Raw genomic sequence first — 15,000 nt, 5'->3', positions numbered from 1 at the left:
ACGCATCCCTCATGGCCTCCAATAGAAAACAGGCTGATTAAGGCTGTGTCATTAAAAAGTGGAAGTTACGTTGTAAAGATAAAAGGAGTGGAGAGAGGGATGGGGGATGTCATTGAGATCCATAGGATGGCTGAGGCCAAGGTGGGTCTGCTCTGGTTCTCTTCTCACTGGCACATCTGCCCTTCTCATCCCTCTCTTTTTAATAGGGAGGGAGGGGGGAGGGGGGAGGGAGGGAGGGAGGGAGGGGGAGGGAGGGAGGGAGGGAGGGAGGGAGGGAGGGAGGGAGGGAGGGAGGGAGGGAGGGAGGGAGGGAGGGAGGGAGGGAGGGAAAAAATATTAAGAATAAGAGAGAAGAGAAGAGAGAGGTGAGAAGAGGAGAGAAGAGAAGGGGTAGAGAGAAAGGAAGATTAGAGAGAGGAGTAGAGAGAAGTGAAGAGTAGAGCGAAATGAGAAGTGAAGAGAGAAAAGAAGATTAGAGAGAAGAGACGAGTAGAGAGAAGAAGATTAGAGAGAAGAGAAGATTAGAGAAGAGAAGGGGTAGAGAGAAAAGAAGAGAAGAGTAGAGAAAAGAGAGGAGTAGAGAGAAGAGAATAGAAGCGTAGAGAGAACAGAAGATTAGAGAAGAGAGAAGAGATGGGTAGAGAAGAAAAATGAAGAGAGTAAAGAAGAGAGAAGAGTTAGGTAGAGAAGAGAGAAGAGAAGAGTATAGAGCTGACCTGGTTCCAGCCTCTCTCATAATACCTATTACACAAACAGTAAAACATTTCCCTTCCAATAAAGGGAAAACCCTGGCAGATCTGATCAGAAGGCTGTGTGTAAGTTTAATAGAGACGGATACTTCACTAGATGGGTCATGTCCAGCTGTGAACTTCCACACAACATGTAGTCCAGCTCTGTTCTCAATGACCTACCTGGCTTAGTAAAGGTTAGAGGGAATCAGGTGTTAGATGTGTTATACACAACTAGCTGTGTGGAACTGGTGCTCAGTACAAAGGGTTAGCTTTGCGCTAGTAGTTGTATGGACAGTTTGTTAGAGGTACAGCTTGCAGTATTCAGTACATGTACTTTGTTTATCCTAGAGGGTTAATGTTGATGTAAGGGATGGAACAGAGATAGCGACAGCTGTAATGGACTTATATGGCTATGAGGTGATGTCGATAATAAAGATGGACATATAATTGGCTATGAAGTCGATGTGTTAGACTACAGCACAATGAATTAAAAACAGAGGGGGCTCTGACGTGCTGTGTTAGAGAGGTCAGAGGTTATATGTAACATCACAGTGATAACAAGTAGCAGGGCCACATATGACGATGTGTGATGTAGAAGCCTGCATCCCCAATGGCACCCTACTCCCTACACAGTGCACTACCCCCTCAAAAGGAGTGCACTATGTAGGGAATTGGGTACCATTTGGGATGAAGCCAAAGTCTCTTCCTTGGTTTGTTGCTTTATTTCATGTCCCTCTTGTAAGTGTACCCACTGGGCACAGATGTCAGTTCAACGTGAATTCAACGTGGAATCAACAGAACATTTCACCATGTCATTGGATTTAGGTTCAAAGTTGGATGAAAACAATACAAAATGCCCGGACGTTGATTACTTTTTTCAAGTCAAAGTCATGTTGATTCAACGTCATCACAGATTTTTTTGTTGAAATTACATGGAAACAGCGTTGATTCAACGTCATCACAGATTTTTTTTGTTGAAATTACGTGGAAACAGCGTTGATTCAACGTCATCACAGATTTTTTTGTTGAAATTACGTGGAAACAGCATTGATTCAACCAGTTTTTACCCACTGGGTATTGTTCTTGGAAGAGGTGGAGTTCATTCCATCTTATTGAATGACAATAATATGGAGTGCCATCATGTCAAGTCCCATCATGTCAAGTTAAACTGACTGGAATTGAAACAGAATCAAATTGAGTTAGGATTTTACAGTGATTTATTGTTGTTGGTTATTTTCTCACCCTCTTTATCCATCCTCTCCATCCACTCGAATACTTAAGACTGTCATTTATTTGTTGTTTATTTTCTCAACCTCTCCATCTCTGCCTTTCATCTGTGGTTTTGTTTTCTCACTCCATCCAGACTCAGAGCCCCCTTGGGTCCAGTGCCCCAGAGACGTGGTGGCAGAGACGGACGAGAGGCGTGGCACTGCCAACATCAGCTGGAACGTGCCCGCTGCTACTGACAACTCTGGGCAGGAGGTGAGGAGAGGCCTGTCTCTTTACTCCTCCAGGGGATGCTAGTGTTTGCATACGTACCTGACCTGAGGCAAAAGGTTGCCACGAGCAGCACCGCAGATGTTGAAAAGAGCGAGATGCAAGACTTCTCTCTCACACGGTCACATACTGTATCTGTGAATGGGTTTGCTTCACACTGTTACAGCCTGGTTGCCAGGGCACCAAAACAGGGGAGAAGAGGAGCCTCGCGCTTCAACCCTCTTAGTTGTTACGGAAATTTACCCACCATGCTGTTTGCTTTCTGCATCTAAACTCAGCAAAAAAAAGAAACGTCCTCTCACTGTCAACTGCGTTTATTTTCAGCAAACTTAACATGTGTAAATATTTGTATGAACAGAACCAGATTCAACAACTGAGACATAAACTGAACAAGTTCCACAGACATGTGACTAACAGAAATTGAATAATGTGTCCCTGAGCAAAGGGGGTGTCAAAATCAAAAGTAACAGTCAGTATCTGGTGTGGCCACCAGCTGCATTAAGTAACGCAGTGCATGTCCTCCTCATGGACTGCACCAGATTTGCCAGTTCTTGCTGTGAGATGTTACCCCACTCTTCCATCAAGGCACCTGCAAGTTCCCTTGACATTTCTGGGGGGAATGGTCCTAGCCCTGACCCTCCGATCCAACAGGTCCCAGACGTGCTCAATGGGAATGAGATCCGGGCTCTTCTCTGGCCATGGCAGAACATTGACATTCCTTGCAGGAAATCAAGCACAGAACGAGCAATATGGCTGGTGGCATTGTCATGCTGAAGGGTCATGTCAGGATGACCTGCAATGACAACAAGCTCAGTCCGATGATGCTGTGACACACCGCCCCAGACCATGATGGACCAACCACCTCCAAATCGATCCCGCTCCAGAGTACAGGCCTCGGTGTAACGCTCATTCCTTCGACGATAAACGCGAATCCGACCACCACCCCTGGTGAGACAAAACTGCGACTTGTCAGTGAAGAGCACTTTTTCCCAGTCCTGTCTTGTCCAGCGACAGTGGGTTTGTGCCCATAGATGACATTGTTGCCGGTGATGTCTGGTGAGGACCTGCCTTACAACAGGCCTACAAGCCCTCAGTCCAGCCTCTCTCAGCCTATTGCGGACAGTCTGAGCACTGATGGAGGGATTGTGCGTTCCTGGTGTAACTCGGGCAGTTGTTTTTGTCATCCTGTACCTGTCCTGCAGGTGGGATGTTCGGATGTATCGATCCTGTGCAGCTGTTGTTATACGTGGTCTGCCACTGCAAGGACGATCAGCTGTCCATCCTGTCCCCCTGTAGTGCTGTTTTAGGCGTCTCACAGTACATACATTGCAATTTATTGCCCTGGCCACATCTGCAGTCCTCATGCCTTCTTGCAGCATGCCTAAGGTACATTCACGCAGATGAGAAGGGAGCCTTGGCATCTTTCTTTTGGTGTTTTTCAGAGTCAGTAGAAAGGCCTCCGTAGTGTCCTAAGTTTTCTTAACTGTGACTTTAATTGCCTACCGTTTGTAAGCTGTTCGTGTCTTAACAACCATTCCTTAATGACCATGTTCATGAATTGTTTATGGTTCATTGAACAAGCATGGGAAACAGTGTTTAAACCCTTTACAATGAAGATCTGTGTTATTTGGATTTTTAAGAACGATCTTTGAAAGACGGGGTCCTGAAAAAGGGCTGTTTCCTTTTTTCTGAGTTTCCATCATCTAAGTCTACCTTTAATCTTTTTTCGTGAACAGCTTTTCACAAAGAGTCACAAGGTGAAAAACATCAACCCAGTCCTAAACCCCAAAGAGCAAACAGTAGCACAGTGTAAAGGAACAAGGAAAAACTCCCAAGGAAGGAAGAGTACTGTAGAGGAACTAAACCTGTCAGGGTTTATTTAAAAATACATTCTTTTTATTTCACCTTTATTTAACCAGGTAGGCAAGTTGAGAACAAGTTCAACACATACAGCAACACAGAGTTAGACATAGAGTAAAACAAACATACAGTCAATAATACAGTAGAAAAATAAGTATATATACGATGTGAGCAAATGAGGTGAGATAAGGGAGGTAAAGGCAAAAATAGGCCATGGTGGCGAAGTAAATACAATATAGCAAGTAAAACACTGGAATGGTAGATTTGCAGTGGAAGAATGTGCAAAGTAGAAATAAAAATAATGGGGTACAAAGGAGCTAAATAAATAAATAAATACAGTTGGGGAAGAGGTAGTTGTTTGGGCTAAATTATAGATGGGCTATGTACAGGTGCAGTAATCTGTGAGCTGCTCTGACAGCTGGTGCTTAAAGCTAGTGTGAGCGGACCAAGTAATTGGGCGTCACTCTAAAGCGGAAAGGTGGAATAAACGAGTCAGGAGTAGGTTTTCTTGATTGAACACAGTTCTCTATTGAGGGCATTTGGTCAACACAAACACTCCAACATAATCAATGAAAATCTTCTAAGGAAAAAACATACATCTTCTTCTCCAGATGAAACAAGAACACAATAGGATTATCTTTAAACTACAACAAAAAGTCACGGGATTGTCACTGTCTTAGTGGTTCTTCCTGGATAGCTCCTCTCTCTCGGTGGCCATCTTCCAGAGATAGTTCCCCCCCCCCATCTCTGCTGGTTCCATTCTCTCTCTTATAGGGGAAGGAGAGTATGTCATTAGTACCGTCAGCTGTGCTTAATTGCCTCTGGTTACCTTGTCTCCCATGCCTTGTTGGGCTACTATCCATGAGCCCAGCCTGCCCTCTGGTGGTCTTTCCACATACCTTCCCCCCCAGGACCGAACCGGAGGGTCGGGCGCCAGACGCACCGTCTTGGTCGCGTCGGGACAGCGCGTCTGCATTCCCGTTCCTCGATCCGGCCCTGTGGATGACATGGAAAGAGAACGGTTGTAAAGACAAAAACCATCTGGCTATTCTGTTGTTATTGTTTCTCTTACCAGCCATCCACGTGAGGGGCGCATGGTCAGTAACTAATGCAAACCTCCGACCCAGTAGGTAGTACCGGAGATAATCGAGGGCCCACTTGATGGCTAAGGCCTCTTTCTCTACGGTCGCATACCTCTGTTCCCGATCGCTGAGCTTCCTACTAATGAAGAGAATCGGCTTCTCTGCTTCACCTTTACCCTGAGCTAGTACGGCCCCGAGCCCTGTATCCGAGGCGTCGACCGGCACAATGAACTCTTGTGAGAAGTCCGGAGCCTGTAGAACGGGATCAGAACACAGGCCATCTTTTAGCAATTGAAAGGCCTCTTCCATCCCGTCTTTCCACTCTACCTGGTTTGGCAGGTTTTTCCTGATGAGGTTTGTGAGGGAGTTGGCAATGGTTGCATATCCCGGGATAAAACGGCGATAATATCCTGTTATCCCTAAGAAGGCCCGAACGTCTCGCTTGGTCCGGGGTCGAGGCCAGTCACGAATTGCCCTGGTCTTCTCTGCCTGTGGGCGTATTTTCCCATTCCCCACGGTGTACCCCAGGTATTCCGCTTCGGACAGGCCCAGGCAGCATTTATTTGGATTGGCTGTCAACCCTGTGGCTTCCAAACTCACGAGCACCGCCCGTAATCGCAGGAGGTGACTATCCCAGTCCTCGCTGTGGATGACCACATCGTCTATGTACGCCGCTGCATACTCTTGATGGGGCCGTAGAATGGCATCCATGAGGCGTTGGAAAGTTGCAGCGGCACCGTGCAGTCCGAAGGGCATCCTCACATAATGGAAAAGCCCCTCTGGGGTGGCGAAGGCAGTCTTTGGGCGATCCTCCGGAGCCACCGGCACTTGCCAATATCCCTTTGTCAAATCCAGGGTAGTGATGAACTTGGCCTTTCCTAAGCGCTCCAAGAGTTCATCCACGCGGGGCATGGGATACGCATTGAATGTAGAGATGGCATTCACGCCCCTAAAGTCATTGCAGAGTCTCATACTACCATCGGATTTGGGGACCAGGACTATGGGACTGGACCACTCACTCGTCGAGGGCTCGATCACGCCCATCCTCAACATCTCCCTCACCTCTTTCTTAGCGATGACTCTGCGAGCCTCAGGAATCCTGTAAGGGCGGATATGCACCTTCTTGCAGGGTTCAGTGTGGATATGGTGGAACAGGACATCTGTTTGTCCTGGGAATGGAGAGAATATTCGACCGAAGTTCATAATCAGCTTGTCTAGCTGTCTTGACTGCACCGGTAGGAGAGTTTGGCCACGGCGCACCTGTGGTAGAGCCTCCTCTTTTCCTTTGCCCTCCAGGGCCATCAAAGCCACCTCCTCCTCTCGTCCATGGTACGTCGTCAGCAGGTTTATGTGATAGAGTTGGACCTTCTTCCTCCTGTCAGGTTGCTTGATGAGGTAATTGACCGGTGAGACCCTTTTCATTACCTCGTAGGGCCCCCTCCACTGCGCCAGCAAGCGATGTTCGGCCGTGGGCACAAGCACCATCACTTTCTCTCCCACGGTGAACTCACGGGGGGTCGCGGACTTATCATAGGCCCGGCCTTGGGTCCTTTGGGCCTTCTCCATATGCTCCTTGACTATGGGCCACACTGCTGACAGGCGGTCTCTCATCAGGGTAACGTGTTCTATTGTGGATCGAAAGGGGCATGGTTGGGTCTCCCAGGTCTCCTTGGCTAAGTCGAGGATTCCTCAACAGGGTCTGCCATAGAGCAATTCAAACGGAGAGAATCCAGTGGATGCCTGGGGTACTTCTCGCAGGGCAAACATTAAGTGTGGGAGAAGCATGTCCCAGTTTTTCCCATCTCGGGACACCACTCTTCTCAACATGCTTTTAATCGTTTTGTTCAAGCGTTCACACAACCCGTCTGTTTGAGGGTGGAATATGCTTGTACGTATCTGTTGAACCTGATATAACCGACACAAGTCCTTCATCAACCGGGACATGAACGGGGTTCCTTGATCGGTTAAGATAGTCTTGGGGAGGCCCACACGAGAGAACATCAGGAATAACTCCTTGGCAATTCCCTTTGACAACATGTTACGCAGGGGTATGGCCTCCGGGAACTTGGTAGCGTAATCTATAACCACTAGGATGTACTCGTGTCCTCTGGCGGATTTTGGGAGGGGTCCTACGAGGTCCATAGCTATGCGTTCAAAGGGAGTCTCTATGATGGGGAGAGGAATCAAAGGGTTACGTAGGTGTGGCCGTGGGGCTGTACGTTGACATTGATCACACGTCCTACAATACCTGGCCACATCCCGGGTGACCCGGGGCCAATAGAATCTCTGCATGATTCTGTCAATAGTCTTGTCTCGTGCCAGGTGTCCTCCTAGGACGTGGGAATGGGCTAACTGTAGAACTGTATCCCTGTATGGCCTAGGCACCATTAGTAATTCCTGGTTTTCCCCTTCGTCGTACGACCCAGTATAAGAGACCCCGCCTGATTGCATAGTAAGGAAGAGGGGGCTCACCTGATCCGTCGACGTTCCTCCCGTCGATCACCTTCACCTTCCTCATGGCCTCCCTTAGGTCTGGGTCTCTATGCTGCGAGGTGCCGAACTGTCCCTTTAATTCCTGGGGCAGGTCGACCTCGGTAGAGGGATGTGGAGGATGTTCCACATCCCCATCAGGGGTGACCGAGGAGAATCCCTTCCAGGTTCCCTCCTCGGATGGAGCTTCAAATATATCCCTTAGCGCCTGGTTGCTCCTTCCTTCCTGCGTTGTGTATAACCCTTCACATGTGTCTTCCTCAGTGGTTTCCTGGAATATCTGTCGTAAATGTTGGGTCGCTATTTCTTCCTCTGCTGCAGAGGACGAGGACGCGGCTACGTCTCCTTGTAGGACTACTACCTCGGGCTTGGATTTTCTCTTCTTTCCTGTCCCCCTTCTTCCCGTGCATAACGTCATCTGCCAAAGCTCCTTATATAGGGGACAGTCTCTCCCGATCAATAATGGCACCTTCAGCTGGGGCACTTTCCCTGCCCTGACTGTACACCTTCCTTTTGGAGTGAGAATAGGCAGATTCACAGTGGGGTAATAGTGGGTGTCTCCATGGATACAGGATACAGCTACTTTGTCTGGTAGCAGTGTTGCGTTGGTCACCATCCGCTCCTCTACTAACGTAACCATACTTCCCGAGTCGAGAATAGCTACCACATCTTGTCCTTCGACTCGCACCGGAATCTCTGAGGCTGGGGCTATCTCTGCTAACCAACAGTGTTGATCCTGCCCCCTCAAAACGGGATGTGTGGGGGTAGGCAGTGATGACTCCGTGACCATGGGCTCATCCTTGCTAGGACATTGTGGGGCATAATGGTTGGGAGACTGACATTTATAACACCGACCCTGCTGTGTGGTGGCTGACTTCTCCCACCTCCGGGGGGGGCTTGGACGTTTCGGTGGCGGGCGCGCCGGGGTGAGTTGTGGTACGGGATTGGAAGACTCCTTCCGTTCCTCTTTGTCACTTTTTAACAACTCCCCTGTAGACCGATATGTTTCCACCGCCTGGGCTATGTCGTCGGCTGACAACGGGTTGGCTTGCCCCACAACCCTTTTTAAGTCACTGGGTAATTCTCTCAATATCTTGTCCACTACGAGAGTCTCTATCACATGTCCTACTCCCTTTCCAGGTTCTAGCCACTGTTTCGTCAGTCGTATTAATGCGAAGATCTGGGCACGGACGGGTTGATCAGCTGTATAGGTCCATTGATGGAACTTTACAGCCCTATCTCTGGCAGTCAGCTGGTACCGGGACAGGATCTCGGTTTTTAGTCGCCCATAGTCCGCAGCTTCGCGGGAATCCAGGTCAAAATAGGCTTCCCCGGTCAAAAGAGGGGCTAATGCGCTCGCCCATTCTGTGGGCGGCCACTCTTCCAAGGTGGCCGTCCTTTCGAAGGTCATGAGGAAGGCCTCAATATCATCATCCTTGGATAGACGAGGTAAGATGGCGTGAGCAGCCGCTCTTGGCTTAACTCTAGGTTCTTCTCGTCGGCTCAGCTGTTGTTGCAGGAGTTCTATGGTTGTCTGCTGTGCCGTGATCAATTGTTGTAGTAGGGCGTTATCCATCGTTCTTGAATGGTTCCTCCGGGTCTACTGGAAGAATCTTGATTTACTCACTTATCCTTGTGTCACTCGTCCACCTAATGCCCGCATTCTCCACCAATGTGAGCGGACCAAGTAATTGGGCGTCACTCTAAAGCGGAAAGGTGGAATAAACGAGTCAGGAGTAGGTTTTCTTGATTGAACACAGTTCTCTATTGAGGGCATTTGGTCAACACAAACACTCCAACATAATCAATGAAAATCTTCTAAGGAAAAAACATACATCTTCTTCTCCAGATGAAACAAGAACACAATAGGATTATCTTTAAACTACAACAAAAAGTCACGGGATTGTCACCATTTTAGTGGTTCTTCCTGGATAGCTCCTCTCTCTCGGTGGCCATCTTCCAGAGATAGTTCCCCCCCCCCATCTCTGCTGGTTCCATTCTCTCTCTTATAGGGGAAGGAGAGTATGTCATTAGTACCGTCAGCTGTGCTTAATTGCCTCTGGTTACCTTGTCTCCCATGCCTTGTTGGGCTACTATCCATGAGCCCAGCCTGCCCTCTGGTGGTCCTTCCACACACTAGTGAGGGAGATAAGTGTTTCCAGTTTCAGATTTTTGTAGTTCGTTCCAGTCATTGGCAGCAGAGAACTGGAAGGAGAGGCGGCCAAAGGAAGAAGGTCATAGTGGTGGGTAGTATATGGGGCTTTGATGACAAAACGGATGGCACTGTGATAGACTGCATCCATTTTATTGAGTAGGGTATTGGAGGCTATTTTGTAAATGACATCGCCGAAGTCGAGGATCGGTAGGATGGTCAGCTTTACGAGGGTATGTTTGGCAGCATGAGTGAAGGATACTTTGTTGCGAAATAGGAAGCCAATTCTAGATTTAACTTTGGATTGGAGATGTTTGATGTGAGTCTGGAAGGAGAGTTTACAGTCTAACCAGACACCTAGGTATTAGTAGTTGTCCACATATTCTAAGTCAGAACCGTTCAGAGTAGTGATGCTGGACGGGCGGGCAGGTGCAGGCTGCGATCGGTTAAAGAGCATGCATTTAGTTTTACTTGCCTTTAAGAGCAGTTGGAGGCCACGGAAGGAGAGTTGTATGGCATTGAAGCTCATCTGGAGGGTTGTTAACACAGTGTCCAAAGAAGGGCCAGAAGTATACAGAATGCTGATGTCTGCGTAGAGGTGGAACAGAGACTCACCAGCAGCAAGAGCGACATCATTGATGTAAACAGAGAAGAGCGTTGGCCCAAGAATTGAACCCTGTGGCACCCCCATAGAGACTGCCAGAGGCCCGGACAACAGGTCCTCCGATTTGACACACTGAACTCTATCAGAGAAGTAGTTGGTGAACCAGGTGAGGCAATCATTTGAGAAACCAAGGCTATCGAGTCTGCCGATGAGGATGTTCAATGCCATACAGCACTCCTTCCGTGGCCTCCAACTGCTCTTAAACACTCGTAAAACCAAATGCATGCTTTTCAACCGTTCGCTGCCTGCACCCGCACGCCTGACCAGCATCACCACCCTGGATGGTTCCGACCTTGAATATGTGGACATCTATAAGTACCTAGGTGTCTGGCTAGACTGTAAACTGTCCTTCCAGACTCATATCAAACATCTCCAATCGAAAATCAAATCAAGAGTCGGCTTTCTATTCCGCAACAAAGCCTCCTTCACTCACGTTACCAAACTTACCCTAGTAAAACTGACTATCCTACCGATCCTCGACTTCGGCGATGTCATCTACAAAATTGCTTCCAACACTCTACTCAGCAAACTGGATGCAGTCTATCACAGTGCCATCCGTTTTGTCACTAAAGCACCTTATACCACCCACCACTGCGACTTGTATGCTCTAGTCGGCTGGCCCTCGCCACATATTCGTCGCCAGACCCACTGGCTCCAGGTCATCTACAAGTCCATGCTAGGTAAAGCTCCGCCTTATCTCAGTTCACTGGTCACAATGGCAACACCCATCCGTAGCACACGCTCCAGCAGGTGCATCTCACTGATCATCCCTAAAGCCAACACCTCATTTGGCCGCCTTTCGTTCCAGTTCTCTGCTGCCTGTGACTGGAACGAATTGCAAAAATCGCTGAAGTTGGAGACTTTTATCTCCCTCACCAACTTCAAACATCTGCTATCTGAGCAGCTAACCGATCGCTGCAGCTGTACATAGTCTATCGGTAAATAGCCCACCCATTTTTACCTACCTCATCCCCATACTGTTTTTATTTATTTACTTTTCTGCTCTTTTGCACACCAATATCTCTACCTGTACATGACCATCTGATCATTTATCACTCCAGTGTTAATCTGCAAAATTGTAATTATTCGCCTACCTCCTCATGCCTTTTGCACACAATGTATATAGACTCCCCTTTTTTTCCCTACTGTGTTATTGACTTGTTAATTGTTTACTCCATGTGTAACTCTGTTGTCTGTTCACACTGCTATGCTTTATCTTGGCCAGGTCGCAGTTGCAAATGAGAACTTGTTCTCAACTAGCCTACCTGGTTAAATAAAGGTGAAATAAAAAAATAAAATAAAAAATGTGATGATTGACAGAGTCGAAGTCTTGGCCAGGTCAATGAATATGGCTGCACAGTATTGTTTCTTATCGATGGCGGTTAAGATATCGTTTAGGACCTTGAATGGTAACGGTGTTCTATTGACCACTGACCCCTAATTACCCCTAACAAATACAATGCTATTTCTCTGTAAACAAATTAACAACAGACTTTCAGCATGCTTGTACAGAACGGCATTCAACGTGTACTGCACTGACACAAATGACTGATGATTGGTTGAAAGAAATTGATAATAAGAAGATTGTGGGAACTGTACTGTTATATTTCAGTGCAGCCTTTGATATCATTGATCTTAACCTGTTGTTGAGAAGAATTATGTGTTATGGCTTTTGAATCTCTGCCAAATCGTAGATTCAGAGCTATCTATCTAAAATAACTTAGAGGGTTTTCTTTAATGGAAGGTTCTAGAATGTCAAACATGTCAAATGTGGTGTACCGCAGGGCAGCTCTCTAGGCCCTCTACTCTTTCATTTTTATCAATGACCTGCCACTGGCATTAAACAAAGCATGTGTGTCTATGTATGCTGATGATTCAGCTATCTCCTCATCAGCAACCACAGCTAATGAAGTCACTGAAACCCTTAACAAAGAGTTGCAGTCTGTTTTGGAATGGGTGGCCAGTAATAAACTGGTCCTGAACATCTATTAAACTAAGAGCATTGTATTTGGTACAAATCATTCCCTAAGTTCTAGACCTGAATCTGGTAATACATGGTGTGGCTGTTGAACAAGTTGAAGAGACTCAATGACTTGGTGTTACTTTAGACTGTAAACTGTCATGGTCAAAACATATAGATTCAATGGTTGTAAAGATGGGGAGAGGTCTGTCCGTCATAAAGAGATGCTCAGATTTTTTGACAGAACACTCCATAAAGCAAGTCCTGCATGCTCTAGCTTTATCTTATCTTGATTATTGTCCGGTCATATGGTCAAGTGATGCAAAGAAAGGCCTAGTTAAGCTGCAGCAGAACCAGAAGGGAGTGACACGTCTTGCTCTTCATTGTAATAAGAGGGTTTATATTAATACTATGCATGTCTTGCTCTTCATTGTAATAAGAGGGTTTATATTAATACTATGCTGCCAGTCTCTCTTGGCTAAGAGTTAAGGAAAGACTGCCTGCCTCACTTCTTGTTTTTATAAGAAACATTAATGTGTTGGAAATTCTAAATTGTTTGCATGGTCAGCTTACACACAGCACTGACCCACACACTTACCCCACCAGGCATGCCACCAGGGGTCTTTTCACAGAACAAATTCAAGGAAAGACATAGTATTATACAGAACCATCTTATATAACGAAAGCGAACAGCAAACCTGGCTTCAAAAAACAAATAAAGCAACACCTCAAGGCACAACGCCTCTCCCGCATGTAACCTACTTGTTGTGTGTATGTACTGGCATGTACAGTATCAGTCAAAAGAGTGTGCAAAGCTGTCATCAAGAATCTATAATCTAAAATATATTTTGATTTGTTTAACCCTTTTTTGGTTACTACATGATTCCATATGTGTACTTTCATAGTTTTGATGTCTTCACTATTATTCTACAATGTAGAAAATGGTAAAAATAAAGAAAAACCCTTGAATGAGTAGGTGTGTCCAAACTTTTGACTGGTACTGTATGTGTAACTGATAGACGCACACACACACACACACACACACACACACACACACACACACACACACACACTCAATGTTAATGTTTGTCAATTGTAAAGTCCTTTGTCTGTAATGTCTATTTAGTTTTGTGTCAGACCCCATTAGGACTAGCTGTCGCCATTGGTGTCGGCTAATGGGGATCCTAATAAATCAAATACCTCCGACCTCTGCCCTCTAGGTCCTGGTCCAGGTGAAACCTGTGTACACCCCTCCCCAGCTGTTCCCTATAGGAGAGGAGAGGATCACCTATGCAGCTACAGACCGTGCCGGGAACCAGGCTAACTGTACCTTCACTGTCACTGTCATTGGTGAGGTCAGATCACAACCAAAAATCAACCACATCACAACCACATCACATCCACCTCATAACCACATCACAACCAACCATCAAATCACAAACACATATCACAACCACATATTAGAACCACATCCCAATCATAAAACAACTCAACAAAACAAAACCAATGTGAAACATGTAGTTGAGATTGTGGACCTGATTTTTCCTGACCACATGACCTGACCCAGGAAAAGGAAAAACTCCAGGCCCTAGTTATACTGTAGCTTTTAATTAGCGGACAGAGTTTTTCCTGATCAGGTTACGTTTTCAGGAAATACTTGTGGTAGTTCCTATTTCCAATGACTCAGTTGGTATTTGAAACTCCAGAGTTGTGGGTTTGATTCCCTCATGGGCCCCCGCACATAACGTATTAAACACGTGTCTACTGTAAGTCACTTTGGATAAATAACTTGTCTACACAGTAGTCACAGGTGCCAAGCAAACTCAAGTGCACAACGTGTGAAAAATAAGGGTGTCCAGTGTCACACACTTGATACCCTCAGAACTCAAGGGGGAAAAGCACTGCGGTAAGCGGTAAACATTTCCATGTGCTATTATGAAGAAACGCAGTGGTTTTTTTTTATTACACACACATGTTCAACTGGTGCCCTTGAAAACAGCGCATACCACTAAGACTATATAACGTAGCATACTTTAACATAGGGTTACATTGTATTGTTATCCGATTTTAGGAATATTACTACTGCTAATATGTTAGTAGTTCTAATTTAGCTAATTTAGCTAACGTAGCTACAATGTTAAACACTAAATCAAAATCCAACATTCAGGTGGACATGAAATGTCCTTCTTTACCTCTTCTAAATGTGTTGTGCATACTTGGTTGTCATGGTCAAACTTTGTTCCCTCCCTGACAACGGTGATGGTGTTCCTTCCTAGATACGGAGCCCCCTGTGATTGACAGGTGCAGGTCGCCACCCACTTTCCAGGCCACAGACATGCAGACGGCCGTCGTTTGGGAGGTGCCGCAGTTTTCCGACAACTCAGGTATGCGGTATCCCAGACTGCACCTCTTCCGCTCCCTCTCTCTCTCTTTCTCGGTTTCTCTCTCTCTCTCTCTCTCTCTTTCTCGGTTTCTCTCTCTCTCTCTCTCTCTCTCTCACTCCAGAGGGGACTAATGGTTAAACAGGGTCTTTTCCGTCAGGTGATTGGAAAAAGGAGACAGAG

At 46.5% G+C, this 15,000-nt stretch overlaps 1 protein-coding gene across 5 annotated transcripts in view; it reads left to right on the top strand.

The window, feature by feature from the left end:
* Nucleotides 1–15,000, top strand: part of LOC112214862 (sushi, von Willebrand factor type A, EGF and pentraxin domain containing 1) — a 141,761-nt gene that overhangs the window by 79,865 nt on the left and 46,896 nt on the right. For all 5 annotated transcript variants that reach the window (XM_042327160.1, XM_042327161.1, XM_042327159.1 and 2 more), the window contains 3 exons: nucleotides 2,095–2,213; nucleotides 13,657–13,786; nucleotides 14,713–14,820. In XM_042327160.1, the coding sequence (XP_042183094.1) occupies nucleotides 2,095–2,213; nucleotides 13,657–13,786; nucleotides 14,713–14,820 (357 nt within the window). The remainder of the gene's footprint in view (nucleotides 1–2,094; nucleotides 2,214–13,656; nucleotides 13,787–14,712; nucleotides 14,821–15,000) is intronic.

This window comes from Oncorhynchus tshawytscha, linkage group LG09 (assembly GCF_018296145.1).
Source record: "Oncorhynchus tshawytscha isolate Ot180627B linkage group LG09, Otsh_v2.0, whole genome shotgun sequence".
Taxonomy (NCBI): domain Eukaryota; kingdom Metazoa; phylum Chordata; class Actinopteri; order Salmoniformes; family Salmonidae; genus Oncorhynchus; species Oncorhynchus tshawytscha.
This window is presented reverse-complemented; position numbering and strand designations above follow the sequence as displayed.